The sequence below is a fragment of the Drechmeria coniospora genome, chromosome 02 (genome assembly GCF_001625195.1).
Source record: "Drechmeria coniospora strain ARSEF 6962 chromosome 02, whole genome shotgun sequence".
Classification (NCBI taxonomy): Eukaryota; Fungi; Ascomycota; class Sordariomycetes; order Hypocreales; family Ophiocordycipitaceae; genus Drechmeria; species Drechmeria coniospora.
In genome coordinates, this window is record NC_054390.1 from 242,300 (window position 1) to 266,402 (window position 24,103).

The 24,103-nt window shown below is 61.3% G+C and overlaps 6 protein-coding genes across 6 annotated transcripts; 2 read left to right on the plus strand and 4 right to left on the minus strand.

Moving 5' to 3' along the window:
- Window positions 1–1,452: 1,452 nt before the first annotated feature.
- DCS_03349 (uncharacterized protein) lies at window positions 1,453–4,462 on the plus strand (the record flags this gene model as incomplete). Its single annotated transcript, XM_040800668.1, has 4 exons — window positions 1,453–2,021; window positions 2,098–2,799; window positions 2,850–4,126; window positions 4,185–4,462. 4 exons carry the CDS (start codon window positions 1,453–1,455, stop codon window positions 4,460–4,462), a joined length of 2,826 nt encoding a protein of 941 aa, XP_040655701.1.
- A 683-nt stretch (window positions 4,463–5,145) lies between these two features.
- DCS_03350 (uncharacterized protein) lies at window positions 5,146–8,509 on the minus strand (the record flags this gene model as incomplete). Its single annotated transcript, XM_040800669.1, has 6 exons — window positions 5,146–5,563; window positions 5,842–5,991; window positions 6,046–7,331; window positions 7,445–8,083; window positions 8,154–8,358; window positions 8,457–8,509. The coding sequence occupies 6 exons, from the start codon at window positions 8,507–8,509 to the stop codon at window positions 5,146–5,148; spliced, it is 2,751 nt and encodes a 916-aa protein (XP_040655702.1).
- A 3,203-nt stretch (window positions 8,510–11,712) lies between these two features.
- DCS_03351 (uncharacterized protein) lies at window positions 11,713–12,243 on the plus strand (the record flags this gene model as incomplete). The annotated part of the gene is made up of 1 exon (XM_040800670.1): window positions 11,713–12,243. One exon carries the CDS (start codon window positions 11,713–11,715, stop codon window positions 12,241–12,243), a length of 531 nt encoding a protein of 176 aa, XP_040655703.1.
- A 1,022-nt stretch (window positions 12,244–13,265) lies between these two features.
- Window positions 13,266–18,252, minus strand: DCS_03352 (ABC bile acid transporter; the record flags this gene model as incomplete). The annotated part of the gene is made up of 2 exons (XM_040800671.1): window positions 13,266–17,997; window positions 18,083–18,252. The coding sequence occupies 2 exons, from the start codon at window positions 18,250–18,252 to the stop codon at window positions 13,266–13,268; spliced, it is 4,902 nt and encodes a 1,633-aa protein (XP_040655704.1).
- Window positions 18,253–20,049: 1,797 nt separating this feature from the next.
- Window positions 20,050–21,085, minus strand: DCS_03353 (uncharacterized protein; the record flags this gene model as incomplete). Its single annotated transcript, XM_040800672.1, has 4 exons — window positions 20,050–20,336; window positions 20,573–20,695; window positions 20,751–20,759; window positions 20,830–21,085. The coding sequence occupies 4 exons, from the start codon at window positions 21,083–21,085 to the stop codon at window positions 20,050–20,052; spliced, it is 675 nt and encodes a 224-aa protein (XP_040655705.1).
- An 86-nt stretch (window positions 21,086–21,171) lies between these two features.
- Window positions 21,172–21,864, minus strand: DCS_03354 (uncharacterized protein; the record flags this gene model as incomplete). Its single annotated transcript, XM_040800673.1, has 1 exon — window positions 21,172–21,864. The coding sequence occupies one exon, from the start codon at window positions 21,862–21,864 to the stop codon at window positions 21,172–21,174; it is 693 nt and encodes a 230-aa protein (XP_040655706.1).
- Between the last annotated feature and the right edge of the window lie 2,239 nt (window positions 21,865–24,103).

The window sequence follows — 24,103 nt, forward strand, 5'->3', positions numbered from 1 at the left end:
GCCAGCAGTGGTGCATCATACCAGGTGCGAATAGAGGCATGACAATGGATTATACAAAGCAGTATTGGTGCACATGCCGTATGTACATGCAGTATGTACATGCACTGTAGTCATTGTACCTGATACCTGGTAGTACTCGTACCTACTACTGTATTACCTGGTAGTACGGAGTACTCGTACCTACTATTACCTGGTAGTACTCGTACCTACTATTACCTGGTAGTACTCGTACCTACTGCCTGGTAGTACTCGTACCTACTACCTGGTAGTCATCGTACCTACCTCTTGGTAGTCATCGCACCTACTACCTGGTAGTACTCACACCTCCTACCTCGCAGTACTCGTACCTACTACTTGATAGTGCTCGTACCTAGGTACTATCTGGTAGTCCTCGTACCTACCGCCTGGTAGTATTCGTACCTGCTACCTTACCAGGTATTCGTACCTGCTACTTGGTAGTACTCGTACCTACTACGGTGGGCTGGCAAGAATGTCGATTCAAATTGTAGGAGTAGCGTTACCAACACTGAGTCGTCACTTTTGTCAGGTGACTGTACCTGGCTGATCGTAGGAATCGCAGTAGTGAGTGGTGGTGCGTGCCGTTGTACCGACCGCTGCAGTGCATTTCGGAGTGACCAACAAAGGCACGTGCTGGCCCTTGATGCGGTACAGTTGGTGCCGTGTGGCCTACAGAGGCCGGTGCGCTGCGTGAAAGACCTCGTTGGACGCCACCTCGCGTCAACCACGCCAATCTTCCATGGCGCTCCATGGCCTTCCATGGAACCGTTGGTGCTCTGGCGTGGACGAGGCCGACAATGGCGACGAGTCGACGACGCGACGGAGCGGCCGACCGACGGAGCGGCCGACCGACGTCGCCATCAATAGGCCGTTGCGTGCGTCTAGGTCGTCGTGGACCTTGGTCGTTCCCGTGCCGTGCATGTCTGTACGGCGCCGTGAGCAGGTCCACGCTGTTGGCTCGCGAGCACCGAGAGCCCAATGGCCAGCACCAACAGTGTTGCGGTGCGTGCTGTGGCTGTTGGTCCAAGGTACTGCCCGCAGCCCGTACGAACCATGCTGCGGGGGACGAACCTGCTAGGGACTTGGTGGTGCGAGGGCTGAAGCTGCGGCTCCCACAGTCGCTGGACAAAAGTAACGATTCGGTTTTGGTGTCTCTACTCCAACAAACTGAACCGACAATTTTGGCCCCCCACTCACTGTAGGTACTCGTACCAACCGTGCTGCGGGGGACGAACCTGCTAGGGACTTGGTGCTGCGAGGGCTGAAGCTGTGGCTCCTGCAGTCACTGGACAAAAGTGACGATTCAGTTATGGTGTCTCTACTCCTACAAAATTGCATCGACATTTTTGCCACCCCCCTCACTGTAGGAACCTTCGGGGGACGAACCCGCTAGGGACTTGGTGCCGCTGGTGCTGAAGCTGCCGCGGGTACAAGATGGGCGACATGCCCCCGCCGCCCGTACCGGCCCGACCACTAGGCCGAAGGTCCAACGGCGCCTCGATCCCTTTCTCGTCGACCTCGGAAAGCGTTTCCTCCTCCCCATCCGTCCCCCCTCACGCCGTCTGCGGCCTACCGATCAACCTTCTCGCCGGAGCTGCAACCTGCGAGCCCGCGTACACACACGAGCGAGTGCAGAGTCCGTGCTGGCGTGCTCGCTGCCCGTCGGCCGTCGCCTCGCACCGTCGGCCGTCCCCAATCTCCCCCAATTTCCGCCTCCCCCCCCCCCCCCGTTGGCGTGACGCGGGACAGGGCCTGAAGGCTCCGCATCTCGAGGTGCTCCGCCTCGAGCTGTGTCTTCCTCGCTCGCCTCCTCCCTCCTCGCAGCCGTTCCTCGTCTCGCCGCCGCCCGGGCTCGCGAATCTCGACCTCTCGCCCGCCATGGCCGAGCCCAGCGGCCCCCTCAAGCCGGCCAACGGCCATGGAAAACGGACCAAGCCCCGCCGCACGAGGCCCTCGAAAGCACCTCGTGGCTTCTTCCGCTCCCTCTTCAGCCTGCTCGCGAGGTTGGTACCCCCCGACGACCCGGCGCTGCTCCCCCGTCGTCGCTGCTCCCCGTGTCGTCGCTCACAAGTCCCGCAGAATCGCCACCTGGGGTGCCATCGTCACCATCCTCTTCCGCTGTCCCTCGTCCCTCGAAGCCTGCGACGAGACCTCGCCCTACCTCTGCCGGCTGTACTTTGTCGCCAAGTCCGCCGTATCCCCCCACCTGCAGCCGTACTACGACCGCTACGCCTTGCCGTACGTCGACGTCGCCGGGCCGTACTACGACGCCGTCAACGCGCGCCTTCTGACGCCCGCCCGTGTCTACGCCGCCCGCTACGGTGCCCCCCTCGTCCGCCAGGGTCGGGCCTATGCTTGGACGCAATGGGAGACCAACGGGCAGCCGCGGCTGGTCCGGATCCAGGAGCTCTCGCGGGAACGCTACCGACAATCCGTCGCGCCCCACGTCAACAAGGCCGCCGACCGAGTCGGACCGTACTACGACGCCGCCAGGACGAGCTCGCTGCGCCTCTTCCACGGCTACCTCCTGCCGAGCTACGAGTTTCTGCAGCCGTACGCCGCCCACGGGTATGCCGTCGCCTCCGACTTCACCCTTCACACCGTCATCCCCACCACCTACTGGGCCTGGAACAAGACCGTCGTCTTCCTCGACACCACCGTTTGGCCCCAGCTGCGCGTCGTGTACGTCGAGAGCGTCGAGCCGCAGCTGGTCCGCATCGGGGAGCGCCTTGGCCGGCACAAGATTAGTAGGACCAAGATCCTCTCCGACTCCATCGACGAGTGAGTTCGGTCCGCGTAACCGTCGAACCGAGCTTGCGCTGACGACGCAGGAGCACGACTGAGCCGACGCCGTCCGACGACGACGTGACTGCGTCCGAATCCTCGACGGCCCTGACCCCGACGTCGACGGCCGAGAGCGCCTCGTCGGCCGCCGAGCCTCGGCAGCCGCAGCAGCCGGTCGAAAAGTACTGGAATCCCGTCGAAGCCCCCGCCGCCGCCGAGGGCGAGAGCGACAAGCGACGGGCCGCCCGCGAGATGGTCGCTCACGATCTCGAGATGTGGCAGAACAAGTTTGCCGCCCAGGCCGACGAGGGCGCCACCGACATGGAGGACCGCATCGACGAGATCGCGCGCCGCATGATCGAGGAGCGCGCCAAGGCGACGGGAGGCGGCCTCGTCGAGACGCTGAGCCTGACGATCGCTTCCGAGCTCGCCGACCTCAAGCGTACCATTTCTTCCGTCGTCGAGGATGCCGCCGGGGATGGCGAGCAGAGAGCCCTCAGGGCCATTCGCGAAGCCGGTGTCGCCATCAAGAAGAAGGCTCAGCTCATCCGAGGCTGGCGCGAGGACTACGATGCCGACCTGCAAGAGACGGTCGTCAAGGCCGCCGACACTCATTTCCAGATCCTCGACGAGACCCGAGGCCTCGCCCTGCAGCAGATTGGCATGAAGTGGGCCTGGGCCGAAGGCGTCACCTACAAGGACTGGGCCAAGTACCACGAGCTCAAGAACACGCTCACGAACTGGACCGAGGAGCTCAAGCAGCTGATCGTCAGCCACCCGACCCTTCTCGAGGCCCAGGATGCCGCCGCCCAGGTCGAGGAGGAGGGCATGACGATGGCGGCGGCGGCGGCCAAGGAGCTGAGCCGCCTGAAAGAAGTGGCCCGCTGGAAGATTCTGGCCAAGGACTCGACCGACGACTTTGACTCTGAATCCATGCGACGAGCCGCCGAAGCCGCCGAAGCCGCCGAAGCCGCCGAAGCCGCCGAAGCCGCCGAAGCCGCCGAAGCCGCCCAAAAGGCCGAGCATGCGGAGGAGATTGTCGGCGGCCCTTTGGATGATGCACCAGAGGCCGAGGATGCTGTCGGCGATGCAAAGCCTCCCGTCGAGGAGTCTCCTTCCTCTGTCCCCGAAGCCACCCGAGAACACGCCGGCGAAACGGCAGAGCAGGTGGCGGAGGATGCTGGCGCGCCATCTTTTCCTGTTGAAGAGAAACTCGATGCGGCAGCCGAGAGGGCCGACGAGGCATCGGCCAGTGCTTTCGAAAGCCAGGACGGGCATGACACCTTTTCGAGCCCGGCTGGTGACTCTGAACCGACCATTCCGAGTGAGCCAAGTTTGCTTTCGCCGTCATTCAATTACAACATGCGCTAATCATTCCGCAGGTGCCGGAGAGCGAGTTGATGCAGTAGCGGACGACGGAACTGCCGACGAGGTGCCAAGGACAGAGACGGAACCCGAGACGGAGGCGGAACCCAAGCCCGAGACGGAGACGGAGACGGTCAACCCCACGGATCCCGAACCTGTTGAGAACTCCCAAGAACATAATAATAAGGAAGCCGGCGACGAGGGAGAGAAAGACGACGGCACGGCCAGCGCTTCGGCGGCATCGGCAACTGATGCTGCCGAGGAACCGGGGCAGCATGCCAAGGACGAGCTGTGAGCGCAGGCGAGGTGCTGCGAGTTGGACGATACCCCTGATGACGGAGGATGGAAGGGACGACGAGTTGCGGCAAGATGGGCTGGCATCGCGAAGCCTGCTGCAAAGGATGCGGGTGCTTGCGTGGTTTTTGCTGAACGTCGTCGGCGTCGGCGTCGCATGTTCCTATGCCTCTGGGGATGGCTGCGCGGTCAGACGCCGGTATTGATGGATGGGCAGCCGATGCATTTCGGCGGCTGTATTATGCACTGTTTGAAATAGCACAGTTTCGCGCGGGCAGGCAGTCTCCGTCATTCCCCAAGGAAGCCCACGGGGACGCGAGCAAGGACAGTGACGACGGTTTACCATTCGTGACACTACATAGCCCCCTCCCTCCTTCTCCCCTGTAGCAGCAGATGACCCGAGGGGAGAGCGATGGGTGTTTCGACATGTCAAGATGGAAAGCAGCATCTTTCCACCACACGTCATTGCCACCTTCATATTCATTCGAAACCGTGAGCTCATTTCCGAACGGAAGGCGCCCGAGGAGGACACATCTCTAGCGACGTGGGCTTCTAAACGATTCCGCATTTTCTCTCCTACACGCTCTCTGCCAACTCCAATTCATTTTGATTCATTGAACATCCCCGTGTGAAATATCCCTATTTGCTCAGCCTATCGATCCTACGTCACTTGACCTCGTTGACTCACCATCCGCTGCTCGGCACAACTTTCATCTCAACGTCACTGGACTGATGAATATGTCTATTCGCTGTCGTCGGAGCAGATTTCGGGTGTAGAAAAGCTCGCGAGAGAATGGTGAGGTGAACCTCATCGAGATCCTCGTCAACCAAGGCGGTCGAGAGCAGCTCCTCTTCCCGCATGTGGGCCAACTGACCCTCTGTCAGGTGAACCTTTTCAAACTCCAAAGCATTCCGATCGTCATTGCCGCCGCAGCGCCGGCGCTCGAATTCACCCCCATGATGTGCCAACCGACGGCATTCGTGTACGCCCGCTGTGGCCACCTCGTCAACCCCAGCGGCGGTCGGCGACTCGCATGGCATCTGGAGCCGTGCTGTAAAGCCCTCGCGACGGGCTTCGCATGCTGGATTCCGGCCGACGTTCCTCGGCGCATGATCAGGAAGGCTCCGTGGCAAGGCTTGGGGAACAGGGATTATTGCCCGGAGTGTTTGCGCACGCGGTCGGATGACGGCTCCTGACGCACCTCGCGCGGCTTCAGATTGGTCGGCGCGACTCCTCCGTCCGTGGGCCACCGGTGCATGTTTGGTGCCCCTCGCGTGGCCATCTCCTTTCTAGCCAAAGATCCTGTCCAAGACTCTCTCGAAACGATTTCTGGTCACGTCAGCGATGCCGTTGAGCGGGGGCAAGGCGGGAAGACGCACGAGGGCGGCTGCGGCATGAAGTTACGTTCGTACTCCTCTATCGACGCCATGTCTTTTTGCAGATCGACTTCGACGGGCTTGTGCATGCGCGTCTTGTGGACCAGCTTCCAGCCGAGGTACAGGGCGGGAAAGACGGGAATCATGGTGTAGCTGCGGGCGTGTTAGCTCTCCGACAACAAAGGGCAGCGAGGGGCGGCGACGCACGAGAAGAGGAAATCCGGCACGCTCCAGCGGCCCGGCAGGGGCAGGAAAACGGTGTAGCCGCCGACCAAGGCCATGACCGAGGTGCACACGAGGCCGTACCACGCGGCGTAGGGCATGAACCTGGCCTTGTACGGCAGCGTGTCCCTGCTGATGCCCTGGGCGGCGAGGGCGCGGTGGAAGCACAGGTAGGTGGCGCAGACGACGGCGAAGTTGATGAGCTGGGAGGCCGTGACGAGCGAGACGAACCAGTCGAGCACCTTGGCGGCGTTGCCCTCGAGCTGCAGGAAGGCGAGCAGGGCGAAGAGGAGGACGAAGGCGACGCAGAAGACGGGCACGCCCGCCTTGGTGCAGGTGGTGAGGAACTTGGGCGCCTTGCCCTCGAGGGCGAGGCCGTAGAGCGAGCGCGAGGCGCAGTAGACGTACGAGTTGCCGGCGGAGAAGGCGGCGGTGAGGACCATGGCGTTGACGACGTGGGGGAGGACGCGGATGCCGAGGCGGTTCATGGCGACGACGTAAGGGGAGGCGGCGGCGCCCGGGGCCGAGTCCCGAAAGGCCTTGGTGAGCTCGGCGTCGTCGAAGGGGACGAGGATGCCGACGCAGAGGGAGCCGAGGACGAAGAAGGCGGTGAGGCGGTAGAAGACGGCGTTGTAGGCGCGGGGCATGACAACGCGCGGGTTCTCGGCCTCGCCGGCGGCCATGGAGACGTAGTCGGGTCCGGCGATGGTGAAGGCGGCCTGGATGAGGCACTGCAGGAAGCCGAGCCAGCGGCCGAGGGCGCCGGCGTAGTAGAGCTCGGCGAAGGCGCCCGGCTCGGACCAGTGGCGGAAGCCGATGCGGTCGCCCGCGGGGTTGCCGCCGAGCATGACGACGACGGTGAAGACGACGAGGCCGACGGCGAGGACGACCTTGCCGACGGCGGCCCAGAACTCGGACTCGCCGTACCAGCGGACGGCGAGAAGGTTGATGACGGCGTAGAGGAGGATGATGGAGACGATGACGGCGGCCGTGGGGACGACGTCGGTCCAGAAGTGCAGGATGACGTTGCAGGCGACAATCTCAAAGGGCACGAGGGCGGCCTCGAAGACGAAGAAGTTCCAGCCGGCGGCGAAGCCAAAGGCCTCGTCGACGTAGCGGCCGGCGAAGCGGATGAAGGGCGACGAGATGGGCAGGTGCGTCACCATCTCGGCCATGCAGAGCGTCACGGCGAAGATGACGGTGCACCAGAAGCTGAAGGCGAGGAAGAGGCTCGCGGGGCCGCCGTTGAGGAGCCCCTTGCCGATTTGAACCTGGTCGTCCGTCAGCAGCCTCGGCCATGCGTCTCCGGCCCCTCGCCCTCGCGTGGGGCGGACGAGAGAAGACGAAGGGGCAACCGTCACTCGGCTGCGGGGGAAAGGCGTACGTAGAGGGCCGTTCCGATGGTGCCTCCGATGCCGATGAGCTGGATGTGGCGCGACTTGAGCTTCCGGTGCGTCGCGTCGCGGCCGGGCGTCGTCGAATCGACCTCGACCGTCTCGACAACTTCACGAGCCTTGCCCTTTTCCCCATCGGACGCATAGGTCACGGGCGGTTCGTCGAGGGCGACCATGATGCTTGCCGGCAGGTCACGAGGAGATGATTCGTGCGTTGCGGCCACCGTCGGGAGGCACGCCGAGCGGTCGAGGAAACGGGCAGGCTCGAGGAGGACGATGCGGCAAAGGGAAAAAAAAAAGAAGGAGACTCGAGCAGTGCAGGTCGACGATGAAGCGAACGGAGCGGGTCTGCCGTTCGAGGTCAACAGCGTACGAGCACTTGCACAAGCAGACAGCCGCTGCACCGTCGTCGCGCTGGAAACGAGTACATGTGCTTGCAAGTAATAATGCTGCTTGTTCCGTTTCGCGTCCCGCAGCTGCAGGACTTTTGATGACGACTTTGCCGCCCCATAGGGTGCTCCACATGGGCAGGTCGGCAAGGAGGTTGCAGCAATACGACGCCGTGTTATGACGACGACTCCATCGGTTTCGTCGTCGACGATTTGCTCGGCATGCCACCCGACGCAAGCCTGTCTGCGTGAGGACGATGATCAGCACACTCTGTGCTCCCGCGGCGAGTCTACTTGCTCTTTCTCGTACGAGCGAGCAATAGCAGGCAATAACGGTAATGCCTCCTGGTACGCTGACGGCTCGTCGGTTCTCGTGCGCGTCCTCGTCGTCGGTTCTCACGTTTCCCGCATTCAGGGCAGCATGGTAATTTTTGCCATTGTTCGTCGGTCGTGCGGTGCAGGCACCGACTACGCTTTCGACTCGAGATTCGTCGGATGCCAGCTCACGGCGAAGCCTGCAGGGACCGAATGGGGACGGCAGAGGCCACGCCACGCATGCACTCGTGTCGCCGTGCACGTGTGAGACGATGGCGGGTGAAGATGAGACTCGCACGACGCGGTGCCTTGGGGGCCAGAGAGAGCGAGCTCGGCCATCGAATGGGCCATCGGACGGCGGTGCGTGGGAACGGTGGAGGCGAGCGTTGGGCGTGGGCGTGAGGATTCGTCGAGCGGAAAACAGAAGCGGGGGAGGGAGGGGTTGAGGGAGGCTGTGATGCACAGTGAAAAGTGCGGGCGACACTGTTCGGAGCAGCGGTTATCGCGAGTGCCGTGCTTCGGCTTGCTCTCTGTAATGCAACGTAGCAAAGGTGCCGTAAGTGCCGTAAGTGCCGTACTGTATGTACATGTACATGATGCGCTCTGCACGGAGTGCTGTACGTGCAAGTACATGTTCTTGAAAGGAATAGGTTCTCCGTACAGAGGTTTGCCAGCTGGGTACAGTACGGAGTACGGAGCACGTACTGTAGTACCAACTTGAGGCATTTTCTGCCCGTACAGTATACAGTGAAGTAAAAGAACTTGCGCATGTCGGCCCAGGTGTAGTTGTATTTGTTCGCGCCTGTATTACTTACATGTAAGTATTAATGTATGTACAGCAACAGTCCATAGCCCTTTGTCCCATAAGCAAGATGGGGACCAACAACTGACTATACGGAGTCAAGTACGTGTAATGCTTGCTCGTGTACATGTAGAAGCTCGTTCATACGCGTACGGACTGGAAATGACGGCGCTGCCTATTATTGCTACAGGGGATCCTGTCTGTTGTGCATGTACTTATATCCCGTTGCCGTTGCCAGATGTAGTAATACTAACCGATTACTTGTACAAGCACTTGGGCACCGAGCTTGCTATTGTTGGCCCATGCTGTATTATATTGTACCGATAGCTACCTAGCAGGTATTATACCTAGTACCAAATGGGGCGCCTGCTGCCGCTCGCCAACCTGAAGCCTTGTCTCCCAGGAAAGGTGCTCTATGGAAGTACGCAACGCGCCCGCAGAATCCGCGCCTTTATTCGGACATTCGAGGGAGCCGTCGAGGAAAATGGCCAGAAACAGCGATGGATATCGCATATGCATTCCTTGGGTACGTATTGCTGCGGATTCTTGCAAGGAGGTAAGTATTATACGAGTACCTAGTAGGTACGTTGAGGCACCACTGAGACGCAAGTCACAGGACACCAGCGCGCAAGTATGCGTACCTAGTACTTACTTGTAGAGGCGACAATGCATGCAAGTACAGTCCAAGGGTGCAAAGTACAGAGTACGAATCCGTGCTGGTAGAGTACGTGCGATTGTACGTGTACGGTCGTTGCGGTACAAGTACTCTGTACGGAGCAAGTGCGCTTGCATGCAATTCGGACCAACAGAACGGAGTACCGAGTACTTACGGAGGGTTTGCTCTGTACTTACTTACTCCGTAACAGTACATTGCAACTAGAATACACAAGTGTACAAGCACAACTTGCGTGCAGCTGTACATGTAACTGCAGGCAATTACGCAATTACGCTTCGCTGCACTCCGTACACTTGTACTGTAGGCATCGTTGGCCCGTGGTTGTACAAGTGCATTGCTTTGCAGATCGCACGCTGAACCTTGTACCCCCAAAGGTCATCGAAAGGCTGCCCTTGTGACAGGGCCTTGGGCGGCCTTGACCGCACTGAACGGTGCAAATATACTTACCACGGTAGTTGTGCAAGTACCGCATATAAGCACGCCTACAGCACTGCCAGCAGGCACTAAGGTGCCTGTAATAGGTGCTAGTACTTGGTGCACTTGCTGTACAGCTACGGGTGCTAAAGCACCCAAGTACAGTACTAACCAGTAAGAAAGGCACCTACTGTACGGAGTACATGTACTCCGTACGTAGCATCCACCTAAATTACATGTACCGAGCACTGTACTGTACCAAGGTAACTGCTAGGTACAGTGACTCGACAAAAGTGACGATTCAGCTTTGGTGGTGCTACTGGTACAAAATGAATCGATATTTTTGCCACCCCACTGTACTTACCTATGTTACGGTACTTATTCACAACTCCCGACCTACTAGGTACTTGGCATTACTGTACTTTGTGGGTACAAGTTGTGTTACGGCGCTGCCCTGCTTCTACATGTACTCGCAAGTACCCGCACTTACACCTGCAAATGCATCCACATCGCATCGCCTCCGTATTTGCAGGCCTCGGGCTCCTACGTAGGCATGCATGCACCTCCATGAACCATCCGGCACATAAAGGAGCTCCTGTCGGAATAGCACTTGTACCTACGGTGCTCCGCACTTTAATCATGCTCAGGTGTGCATGTCCATGGGCCTGCCCGTCCTTGTCGTCGGTCTGGGCCTTGCGATCAATCACTTGGTCGAGGTTGGTCGCATCTTGGCGTGAATCCTACGCCCTCAAGGCAACTCGGCGCAGCTCGCGACGAATACGTGTGCTTTACGGAGTACTGTATATGCAAGTACATGCACTTGCAACTGCCCTTGGACGACACCGAGTGCATCCAAGTGTTGACATCGGTCTTGATATAGGTATTCCGTGCTTGCGAATGCAGGCAACCTCATCCTTCCCCCTCCGTCCCACGCACCCACAGCCATTGCTTCCCTGTACCTGCACGGGAGGGACAACGTGCAGTCTCCCGAATCTTTGGTGTTGATTGTGCATGTATTTCTGTGCGAGTGCTTCTACATTTATTCCCAATGAAATTGCCCGTACCCTACCTGCTGTGTGGGTGGTAAAAGACGCCTCTCACTTCGCCCTGGTCCAGCGCTGGACGATTGTGACGTTGGTTGTGTGCAAGGATCATCATGTCTCCTGCGCACAGCGAACTGCTTCATTGTCAATTATTTATTAATATTATTTACTTGCCCAAGTAGGCACGGAGCACGGAGCAGATCTATCCGAGTCTGTCGTCAGGTCATTCCGTCGTCACACGTGACAAGGGCCGTGACAAGTAGGGCCAGGCGACGAAACACTTTTCGCTTGCCATCGACGCTTCACAGAGGCACAGTCACGCTTTGCATCGAGCTTCCGACTCAACTCTTCAACCCTCCGCAAGGTGCGTATGGACAGTTGCACGCACGCACGCACAAGCCTACTTGGGTGTACTTGAGTATTCCTTGCCATGCACGTGTTACACACATGTGCAATGGTGCAGGCAAGCATCGTTACTCCGCAATGACTGCACAGCTACCAAGCACCCCTACTCGCAGCGATGTCGACGATGGTAGGGAACCTACTCGCAGCGATGTCGACGGTGGTAGGGAACCTACTCGCAGCGATGTCGACGGTGGTAGGGAACCTACTCCCAGCCATGTCGACGGCGGTAGGGAACCTATTCCCAGCCATATCGACGGTGGTAGGGAATATCGACAGGGATCGCAACCCTCGTCGACCCAGTCCGCGTACGAGCTCGTGGCACATGCCGCGAGGTGGTCATGCCACTCGTCCGTGGGCGGATACGAGTGGCGAGGCAATGTGCCCGGGCCAAAATCGTGCCAAGCCCGCCTCGCGAGTGCGGGAAGCTCCCATCCCATCGTCGTCCGTCACGGCCAAGGAGAACGCGGCGTTCTCGGCACGCATGGCCGGAGACGGCCTCGTTGCGCCTTGCCCCCCGCCGGCGCCGTCGAGCTCTGCAGGCGCACCCAGCTATCGCCGGTGTGCCGTCGTGCTCGCCTCGGACAAGGTCGGCGTGGCAATGATTCGACAGGATGCCAAGCTCCCGGCTCCAACCGGATCGACGCTCATCAGCCATCCACGGCATCATCTCGGTTGCTGCACCGCCGGCACGCAGGTGCCTGCTGGGCGTACACGTACATGCTACGGAAGGTCGGCTTGGCAATGATTCGACAACATACCAAGCTCCCGGCTCGACGCTCATCGTGGCAGCCATCCACGGCATCATCTCGGCTGCTGGGCGTACACGTACTTGCTACGGAAGGTCGGCGTGGCAATGATTCGACAGCATGCCAAGCTCCCGGCTCCAACCGGCTCGACGCTCATCGTGGCAGCCATCCACAGCATCATCTGCTGCTGGGCGTACACGTACTTCTACGGAAGGTCGGCGTGGCAATGATTCGACAACATACCAAGCTCCCGGCTCGACGCTCATCGTGGCAGCCATCCACGGCATCATCTCGGCTGCTGCACCGCCGGCACGCAGGTGCCTGCTAGACGTACACGTACTTGCCACGGAAGGTCGGCGTGGCAATGATTCGACAACATACCAAGCTTCCGGCTCGACGCTTATCGTAGCAGCCATCCACGGCATCATCTCGGCTACTGCACCGCCAGCACGCAGGTGCCTGCTGGGCGTACACGTACTTGCCACGGAAGGTCGGCGTGGCAATGATTCGACAACATACCAAGCTCCCGGCTCGACGCTCATCGTGGCAGCCATCCACGGCATCATCTCGGCTGCTGCACCGCCGGCACGCAGGTGCCTGCTAGACGTACACGTACTTGCTACGGCAGCATGCCGGCACGCAGGTGCCTGCTAGGCGTACACGTACTTACTACGACAGCACCCGGCACGCAGGTGCCTGCTGGGTGTACACGTACCACGGCAGCACGGCCCTCAAAGTGCGGTGACGAATACTTGTAGGTGCTCATGGTGGCTATCCACGATGAATGCAAGTGTGTATGTACAGGATGGTGGCACGCGACGCGGCGTGCCTCGACGTGGAGTGTACATGCTAGGGGTATCCAATATTGACCTCGCCAGCTCTCGCCGACAAACAGTCGTCGCCATGTCCGGCGACATCACCCGTCGCCGGCCGCCGGCCGGTAGCGTTGAAGATTCGACTCGGGAGGGGGAAAACGGGGATCGCGCGATGCGTCGTGCGCGCCCGAGCCTTCGCCCCGAGGCTATCGCGACGCCGACTCGCCCGCCGCTGGTCCGCACTCGACCACCTTGCCGCGCTCCAGCCGCAGGCGCCAGGTGGCATCCTCGACCGCCTCCAGCCGGTGCGCGATGGTGATGACGGTGCTCTCGGCGAGCTCTTCGCGCAGGATCCGCTGCATGAGCGCCGCCGTCCGCCGGTCGATGGATGCCGTCGCCTCGTCGAGGATGACGAGCCCGCTCCGTCGCAGCACAGCCCGGCCGATGCCGACGAGCTGGCGCTCCCCCTGGCTCAGGTTCTTGCCGCCCGCATCGATGGCTGAGTCGAGCCGCCAGATGGGGCCGAGGACGCGGCCGACGACGCGGAGGCACGCGTCGTCCGAGAACTTGCCCTCGGGGTCGAGGTTGTCGCGCAGCGTGCCCGGGAACAGCGTCGGGTCCTGCTGGATGAAGGTGACGCGGCTCCGCAGCGCCGTGCGGCTGACCGTCGCGAGGTCGGTGCCGCCGATGCGCACGCGGCCCTGGTGCGCCGTCTGCGTCGCGAGCAGCGCGTTGGCCACCGTCGACTTGCCCGACCCCGTCCGGCCGAGGACGGCGCACGTCGACCTGCCGGGGATCTCAAACGTCACCTCGTCGAGCACGTCGGGTAGGCCGTCGGCGTAGCGGAACGACACGCCTTCGAATATGATGTCGTCGCACGGCCGCGGCCAGTCGTCGGGCGGATCCTCGTCGCCCGTCGGCTCCATCGGGATGCGGTCGAGCGCCTTGACGCGCTCGAGGGACACGGCGTCGAGCTGCAGCTGCGCAAACTTCTCGCACAGCTGCTGGACCGACACCATGGCGATGACCGTCTGCGTCAGGACGAAGCCGATGGCGCTCGCCGGCGTGCCGCGCCAGATCATGAAGAGGATCATGGCCGCCCGCGTCGACGCCGACGACATGCTGAGGCGAAAGTCGAGCCAGAAGGCCATGGACCAGAAGAAGTGGTCCTGCTTCTGGAAGTCGTCGACGGCCTCGAGGTGGCGGTCCTGGAAGTGCCCCTCGACCCGGAGCGCGCGGATCGTCACGAGGCCGTCCTGCATGACGCCGATGTTGGCGATGATGGGCGTGAGGTAGCGCATCTCCATGCGACGGAGGGAGCGCGACACGGGCACGTAGTAGCGGAAGAAGTGCACGTACAGCAGCGCGACGGCGCCGACGAGCAGCAGCAGCTGGGGCTGGTGCGTCGTTATGGCCACCATGCTCAGCGTCAGCGCTATGAGGCTGTAGACGAACGACTCGAGCGGCGCGAGGATGCCGCCGTCGACCATGCCCATGTCCGAGATGAGCCGGTTCTTGAGCTGGCCCGTGGGGGTCACGTCGTAGTAGCGAAACGTCGCGCCGCTGACGCGCTCGATGGCCTTCTCGAAGAGCCCCTGGGCCGCGTCGACGCTGATCTTGGCCAGGAGCAGCTGGGCCACGGCGTAGGCGGCGACCTGGCCGAGGGAGAGCGCTCCGAGGACGAGCAGCCAGACCTGGGGATGCACGGCGGGGTTGGGGAGCCCCCAGTAGCCCCCCAGGGCCGTCGCCGGGTAGGCCGTGTCGCCGCCCCAGGCCTCGAGGAGCCGGGCCCTCGCAATGTCCAAGCATCGAGAGACGCCGTAGAACAGGGCGAGCAGGATCCACATGTGCCAGCCGCCGGCTCTCATGTAGCCGAAGTAGACGGACAGGGGAACGCTGCCGGTCTCGGGCGCCTCCTCGGGCGCCTCCTTGACGCCGGGCACGTGTTCCTCCTCGGGGAGCTGCTCGTGCGCCGATTCCGTCGCGTCCTCGCTGTCGCCGGGCCCCGCGACGGGGGCGTGCATCGGGTGCGCGAGCTCGAGCTCGACCTGCTCCTTGGACAGGACCGAGGCTCGACCGTCGGCCATGTCGACGACCTGGTCGGCGATGCGAAGGACCAAGTCGTCGCGGTGCGTGACCATGACGATGACCCGACCCTCGGCCAAGGGCCCCCGGAGGAAGCGGCGAACGATGGTCGTCGCCGTGTCGTGGTCGAGCGGCGCGAGGGGGTCGTCGAGGAGCAGTATCCGGCACGAGCTGTACGCGGCGCGGGCGAGGGAGACGCGGGCCTTTTGCCCACCCGACAAGCCGACGCCGCCCTCCTCGAGCTTCGTCTGATCGCCGTAGGGGAAGCCGGCGAGGTCCGTGGCGAGGGCGCAAGCGTGCACGACCTCTTGGTACCGCGAGGAGTCAAAGGGCTGGTGGAAGAGGATGTTTTCCCGGATCGTCTTGTTCTGCAGCCAGGGGAGCTGCTGGGCGTAGCCGACGGGGGCGTCGGGCCGCAGCAGCTCGCCCCCCTGGAGCTCCATCTCGTTGAGGGCGGCGAGCAGGAGGCTCGACTTCCCCGCGCCGACCTCGCCGCGGACGACGGTGAGGCCCTCGCCGAGGCTCAGCGTCACGTCGCGGAGGACGACGTGGCCCGTCGACGGCCAGGAGAAGGAGGCATTCCGGAACTCGACGCGCATCTCGTCGCGGGCGTCGGGACGAGACACATCCCGGTCGGGCTCGGCCATGTACCTGTTGACGCGCTCGATGGGGATGGTGGCCTTCCAGTAGGCCGAGGCGAGGCTGAAGGCCTCCCTGACGCTGGCCTCGAGCTGGCCGAACAGCTGCAGCGACGGCCAGATGACGTCGTTGGGCAGGCCGCGTCGGAGGACGAGGGTGTAGAGGCAGATGCTCGCGAGGGGGTAGAGGGCGCCGCCGAGGACGTTGGTCGTGGAGATGACGGCGGCGACGCGGGCCATCTGCAGGCGCTTGCGCATCTCGAGGGCGCGGAAGCGCATGATGCGGCGGCTCCAGGAGGCGGTCCAGCCGTTGAGCTTGAGCGGCCGGCTCGCCTCGACAAAGTGCGAGACGGCCTGGGCGCGCTTGTCGGAGTGGGCCGTCCTCACGCGCTCCATCTTGATGGTCTCGCGGACGAGGAGCGAGTTGGTGGTGAGGAAGACGGCCATGAGGGCGAAGCCGACGGTCGAGGGCCAGCCCATGATGTCGACGAGGAAGTAGAGGGTGAAGAGGACCTTGACGGGCTGGGCGACGAGCTTCGGAAAGTCCCAGAAGCGCTGCGAGATTTCGTACGTGTCCCCGCGCACGAGGTTGACGACCTTGGCGTTGGAGGCGGGCTGGTGCGGAGGCTGCACGGGCGGCCTGCTCCGGCGGCGGCCGCAGCACCTCGCGAGGAGGCCGGCGGCGGCGCGGCGGCGCGACTCGGGGGGGTTCCCCGGGAGCACGTCGTCCTCCGCCGGCCCCCGCTCGGTCACGTCGGAGCCCGGGACGGCACGGGTCAGCAACTTGCCGAAGAGGCCGATGAAAGTTTCGCCGCGCGACCGTTCGTAGGCCTTGCGCGAGTACCACGACGACGTCGTCTTGGACAGCTGGCGGAGGAGGTCGATGGAGAGCATGACGAGGCACCAGAAGTAGGCCTCGTCGGTCAGGCCGCGATCCAGGGCCGCGTAGAGCATGCTCGTGAGGCGGATGTTGGTGACCTCGGCCACCCTCTCGACGACGGCGAGGGCCGTCGAGATGACGAGATCGAGGCCGTTGGCCTCGACGAGACGAGGGATGAGCCTGCCCCGGAGCTCGCCAAAGGCCGTGTAGAGGCGCGTGTGCTGAAACTCGAGGGGCAGCTGCCAGACGTCCTCGACGGCCAGCTCGGCGCGGCGGGCGGCATCGGCGAGGGGGAAGACCCAGGACATGGACCAGAAGCGAAAGAGGCTGAGGTTGTCCTCGGGGCTGCGGACGTGGTGCGAGGGCGGCAGGTGGGGGTTGCCGATGTCCTCGGCGTCCCACGACGGATCGCGCAGCGGCATATTCCCGATGGCCACGACGGCGGCGAGGCAGAGGCCGAGGCCCGCGAGCTCAAAGGCGTCGAGGGCGCCGACGGCGTGGTCGAGGAAGCGGACGGCGTAGGCGGCGAAGCCGGCGCCGAGCATCAGAAAGTACTGGAGCAGGAGGATGCGAGGCGTGCTGGTCGGGCGACCCGAGGCGGTGATGAGGGCGACGGAGAGCCAAGGGACGAGCTTGACGAAGGCTCCGGGCCGTCGGGGGCGCAGGCAGGCGGACACGGCGGCGACGACGAGGCCGGCGAGGGCGACGAGGGCGAGGACGAGGGTCCAGTGCGTCCACCACCTTCGCTTCAGGCCCCAAGGAGGAGCCTCCTCGGCGGCAAAGGGCCGCGCCCAGGGCGGGAGAAGGCGGACGAGGCGGCCGTGAGAGGCGTAGAGCAGCAGGACGGCGAGCGAGAGGGCGGTGAGAGCCCAGCCGATGGACGATTCCGTCGGCGCCAGCAACGACGCGCGAGCGCCGGGCACGGAGCCGCCCAAGGCGTACATTGGCGCGTCGGGGTAGAGAAAGAGGTCGCTCGAGAGGCCCCCGGGCCGGCTGCCGGAAAGCTCCATGGCAGGCCGAGGGAGGGCTGCCTCGTCAGGACGTCGGCGTGGGGCGGCGGCGTGGCGGAGGGTAGCAGACGGTCGACGACGGCGAGAGAGGTCAGGTCGACGACGGCGAGAGATGCGAGGTCGACGACGGCGAGAGATGCCAGGTCGACGTGGGGAGACGCAGGCCTGCTCGTGCTTGCCCTCGCACGGGCACGACGGGCACGAGCGACTCGCTCGAGGCGATGCTCCAGCCTGCCAGGGCGAGCCCGACAGAAGGTGCCACGGGGCGGGCTCAGGTGCGGCTTGGAGGGAGAGTCGGGGGCGAGGCGGCCGAGGAAGGCATCGGCTGCGAGAGCAAAGGAACGACTCGGTTCAAGGGCCACACTCCATGCCGATTCGAAGGCGAGCCGATGCCACGGGTGGATGCTGACCGCTTCGACGGGCTCGAGGCGAGGCGTGCCGAGGAGAGGTCGAGACGACGGGGACGGGACGCAGGCCGGCCGTCTTGGATCCGACGGCGAGGCGAGAGATGAAGGCTGCAGGCGGCAAGGAATGGCGAGAGGGGTGTCGGTCGAGGAGGAGGAGAGGAGAGAATGTGCATGGTGCAGGGGAAATGGCCAAAGTGTGCCGTTGGCCTTTGTGGGTAGATTCAAGCTCGACGACGTTTACGGAGAGCGTCGCAGGAAGGAGGGGCACGTCCGATTCCGGCGGCAAGAGCGCAGCAAGGATCGATACTGCCGCGGCCGGTACATGTGGATGTGCTGCGCAGCACTGTGCGGAGTACTTTGGTCGGTATACGGAGTACAAGTAAGCACATTATCCAGCTTCTGCTCGCCACACAGAGCAAGTACAAGCAGGTACCTTTTCCTTCTGGTGGACGCAAGTAATGCCTGCAATGACATGCAGCTCGCCTACGGAGTACTGTACGGAGTACATGTACAAGTGCATGCAGAATTGCCTGGTGGAGTACGGAGTACATGTACAAGTGCATGTAGAATTGCATGGTGGAGTACGGAGTACATGTACAAGCGCATGTACAATTGCTTGGTGGAGTACGGAGTACATGTACAAGTTGCATGAACATTGCTTGTTGGAGTACGGAGTACAGTGCTTGTTCGAGTACGGAGTACATGTACGCATGTACAATTGCTTGTTGGAGTACGGAGTGCCCTGCTCCTACTCATCACCCTCTGCGCAGCACTCCGTACTCTGCAGTTGTACCTGTATTATGCTCTATGCTTGCTTGTATGCTCTGGCCATGTTGCACAGGTACATTCATGTATGCAAGTAAATTTGCATGTTGTATAGGTGCAAGTACAAGCACATTTGCAATTGTACAGTACAAGTACAAGCACATTTTCACGTGTACAAGTACATGCAAGTGCCTTTGTACATGGAAGTATTATGTAAGTACGCAATTACGGAGTAAGTAGGATTGATTAGCTGTAGTTGTACAGTACCCCGTACAGTACGGAGTACTTGCCAAGTAGTTACGCGTACTTACCTACGGAGTACATGTACTTACAGTACCGAACTTGCAGAGGCGACGATATCGGGCGGGGCTGCCAACGAGACCATGTACAGGTACTCGCACTTGCTGTAATCATTATCATTCCAGGTACAACCAACTGTTATTAAGTACTCCGTGCAGTAAACTCTGCCAACTGTTTTCAGGGTTGGTGCTGTATACGAGTACGGTACTTGTATTTCCCACGGCGCGGCATGCGACTAATAAGTACCTACCTGGTACTCTGCGGCTTTTGCCCATCTCAACAGCCACGCTGGGGCGGTCCGAATCTCGGGGTCTCGCGGGAGAAGAGTACATGTAGCTAGTAGTTGTAGCTACAGTTCTTACGGCACCCAAGTATTACTGGCACCTAACAATTGGTACCTACGGAAATGCTTGGATGTGTCTCTTGCGGTATGCTTGCAGCACGGAGTAGGTGTACATGTTGTACAGTCACTGCTAGGTACTGTGGACAAAAGTGACGATTCAATTTTGGTAGCGCGACCACTATAAGGGAATCGACACCTCTGCCACCCCAGTACAGTCACTTGACAAAAATGACGATTCAGTTTCGGTGGAGCTACTCCTACAAATTGAATCGACATTTTGCCACCCCACTGTACTGAGTAGGTAGTAGTACCTAGCATTACTGCACTGACAGACATCCACGGACCACGGGCACCCATTATTACAGTGCAGTACCAGCTTGTAAGCGCCAAAGTACATGCACCACAAGCATCAACTAGCACAAAGGACGGAGTGCTGTAGGCACCTACGGAACGGGGGAGTTACACTGGCCCAGGTGCCAAAATAATGCCTAGGGTGCAAGCACAACTATTAGTCGTCCAACCACACTACCCACGGAAGCACTAATGCTAAGCCCAAGAACAACTACAGCGTCCACCTTTGGAGCACAAGTGCATGGGCTGTCGGGAGTACTCGTGCTACCTGCTTTTGTTGCGAATGGATGGGCCGTGTCTCGGGCGCCTGAGGCCTGCCGAGGCCGTCTCGAGAAGGGTCATCATCGACATGGGGCCGTCCAGTTTCGGGCACTGTAGGCGCACGGTGGGGATTACGCGGGGACAGTACTTTGCCGCCGACAAAGTGAGGTCGGCTCACAGTGCCCAGACGGCACGTGCACTGTTCCCAGCCGCAGTGCAGGCCAGCTCTCGACGCACCTGGAGAGGCAGCGCGAGTCCAAAGCACCACGGACAAGCAAAGGCAAAGGCACCGCGAGCAGACTCCCGCGGCGGGCAAGGAACGTAATGCAATTACTTGTATTTTGCCATGATGCCGATGCCATGGTGTGACGGCGTGACGATGACGCCCATCTTTCATCTTACCAATCCGATTACCGCTCTCCGACTCATCACTCCCCACCAGCACCACCAACACCCGGCGTGCCGGTGCGCACCCGTACCGCCGCCGCCGCCGCCGCCGATGCTCGCCTCGCTCAGCCGTGCTGATATTTGACATTCTTCACCTCCGGGCCGTGACCGTGCGTACGGCCCGACTGTGTAAAGTGACACTGGATGGGCTGTAAAGGTTAGCGAGCCGCCGTGATGCGGGCACGTAGGCGCATCGGAGCTTACCGAAAAGTACTAGGCACAGGCACGTTAGCTTGTCGTCGGCAATCAACGGCGAGCGCGGGATGGGCAGGCCATCACTTACACAATTCCTCGGATGCCGCGCCTTCTTCAGATTCCCCATCTGGTAGAGGTGAGTCTTGTGGGTGAGTCCTGTTGCCCATGGTCAGCATGACGTGCGCCGTCGCCGAAGGGGGCGGCCCGGCCGGCAACGAACCGTCCTCGGGCTGGGCGATCCAATCCCACAGATCGTAGTCGCCGTGCCAGACCTCGACCGATTCGGTCTTTGCCTCGTCGGGGCCGAGCCATCGATCCGGCAGCACCATGTGCTTTTCGTTCATGGCGACGAGGTTGGTGCCCGACAGTTGGTGCTCGAGAAGAGCGACCGGTACGATGCCTAGGGGGGAGCTTGGGTCAGACGCACGCTTCAGCGGCGGCGGGGGGGGGGGGGGGGGCAGCTTCTTTGCCGTCTCGACGTACTCTGGACATTCATCTGCTCGGCACCGGCGGAGAAGAACAGACGAAGCTTGTCAATCTCCATGAGGGGAAGCTTGTCCATGCCAAAGTATTCCTTCAGATCGATGGGGACGCGCACAAACTCGCCCGAGGCGGGATTCTCGAGAAGCAGAGCCTTCTTGTGCAGCGGGTCGTCGACGGGCCTCTCGTCGAAAGAGGCGTAGATGGATCCGGTCCGGGGCCTGTGCATGCCTCCGCGCATCTTGATGAACAACGCCAGGGCGACGATGTTGTGGGTGAAGTACTTGATCTCCGACGCCGTGCTCTTCTTGAAGTAGTACTCCTTGAACTTGCACGTCATGGCGCCCTCCATGGTTTCCTGGTTGGCCGTCGTGCAGTCGATGCCCTCGTTGATGGCCAGGGAGTCGAGGCCGGCCTTGATGACGGCAATCTTGGTCGCCTTGTCGGCGAGGTCCTGCTCCTTGCGCTTGATCTCGTCCTCGATCTCCTTTTGCGCCTGGTGCTGCATGATGTCGTCGACGTCTTCGGGTTCCAGCTCCCGGGGACTCCTCGGAACGACGCCGTCGGCGGAGGAGGCATGCTCGCCGTGCGGCACGCCATGGGCGCCGAGGAAAAGGGCGGCGAGGAGGGTGCAAGGACGCATCGTGGCGGTCGACGGACGGCTCGGAGGATGGAGCGGGTCAGAGGTCGGCCGTGGGAGGGAAGGGCGATGCTCCGGGGGCGTCGTCGTCGTCGTCGTCGTCGTCGACGGAGCGGTGAGCGAGCATGGTCCTTAAATGCGAGGGTGGCGAGGTCGGTCGAGGGCGCACGACGACGCGAAGGATGGCGCTAAATCCCGGGCAGCCATGGCGAGGTTTCACGTCGATGCGTCCTTTATCTTCTGATGGCACGTCGTCGAGATGGGCGGATGGACGTGGCCAAGGGCCGCCGTTGGGGGGGGGGAGGGAAGCGGGCAGGACGGGCACGATGCATGAGCGAGGAGGCCCCCGACGGCGGCGGCCAGCGCTACGGTGCTAGCGCAGGCGCCGCAGGCCGCTCGCCGAGGCGGAAGCCAGCTGAAGGCACGCCTTTGCATGAGAAAGGGCGCCGTGCCGGGCGTCGTGGTTCCCTCTGGTCGGCGTACCTTGCTTGACTTGCACCGCCACCGTGGCCGCACCGCCATTGCAAGTACCCGCACGGTCATGACTCCGTACTCCGTACCGGCGGGAACACGGGCGCGACGCCGGCCACCTTTGTACTGGTGACCTGCGACGTGCTCCAGTGTACTTGGCAGCTCGGCGAATCCTACCGACGAATGGAACACGGCCATAGGCGACACGTAGGCGACACTGGGTAGGTGACACCGACAGGTAGGCGACACGGGTAGGTGACACCCACAGGTAGGCGGCACAGGTAGGTGGCACAGGTAGGTGACACAGGTAGGTGACACAGCTAGGTGACAGCCACAGGTAGGTGACAGCCACAGCTAGGTGACACAGGTACCAGGTACTTAGGTGACACCCGCAGCTAGGTGACAGCCACAGGTAGGTATACGCACAAGGGAATGCATCTGCGGTGATGCTCGCAAGTACATCTACTTGGGTGCTCCGTGCCGTCCAGCACGCGCTCAGCGTTGCTGGGCGAAGCAGGCTCGAAGATGCGGGGTTCTCGGGTGCGGGCCGCGTGCAATCTGAGGGTGCAATCTGAGGGTGCAATCTGAGGGATCAATCTGAGGGTGCAATCGGAGGGAGCAATCTGAGTGTGCAATCGGAGGGTGCACTCTGAGGGTGCAATCTGAGGGTGAAATCTGATGGGTGCAATCTGACGGGTACCTGTACGGAGTACAACTAGATGCGATTCCTTACCACCGCCCTGGCACCTGAGCCGAGGTATCGGCTAGTACCTGGTAGAGTGGGCAAGTACTTGACTGTTCGTACCTGGCAAGCACCAGGACGCCAACGGAGCACGACGTACGGTGGGGTGGCAAAAATGGCGATTGAATTTGTAGGAGTGGCGCCGCCAAAACTGCATCGTCATTTTTGTCAAGCGACAGTACCTGGACGGTGTGCAAGCACAGGAATAACTTGCCTGCGGGTACAGGGATTGGTGACCTGCAGATACAGGGATTGGTGACCTGCAGATTCATGGATTGGTGACCTGCAAGTACAGGACTACTGACCTGCAAGCACAGGAGTTGCTGGCCTGCAAGTTGGGGAATTAAATGACAGACTTGCAAGCACGGAGCACAGGAATCACTGATCTGCACGTACAGGAAATACTGGCCTGCAAGTGCGGTAAATGGGTACTGAAATGCAAGTTCCGTCAATGCTGGCCTGCAAGTCCAGGGAGTACCTACCTGCAAGTACGGGGTACATGTACAGGAATAACTGCCCTGCAAGGACAGGAATCACTGACGTGCAAGTATGGCAATTGAATTACTGACGTGCAATTACAGAAATCACTGACGTGCAAGTACAGGAAATAATGCTGACCTGCAAGTGCGGGAATTGATGGCCTGCAAGTACCGGAATTAAATAACTGACCTGCAGGTACAGGAAGTACTGAAATGCAAGCCGAAATACTGACCTGCAAGTACAGGGACTACCTACCTGCCAGTACGGAGTACAGTACATGCACAGGAATACTGACCTGCAGGCACAGGAATGGAATGCTACCGACCTGCAAGTGCAGGAAATAATACTGACCTGCAGGTACAGGAATGGAATGCTACCTACTGACCTGCAACAGGAATTGCTTGCATGCAGACGCAGGAAATACTGACCTGCAAGTGCAGTGATTGCTGAAATGCAAGTTCCATACTGACCTGCAAGCACAGGAATCACTGGCCTGCAGCTCCGGTACCCGTGATGCGGTTCCGCCTCCACGAGCAGCCGCAGAACCCC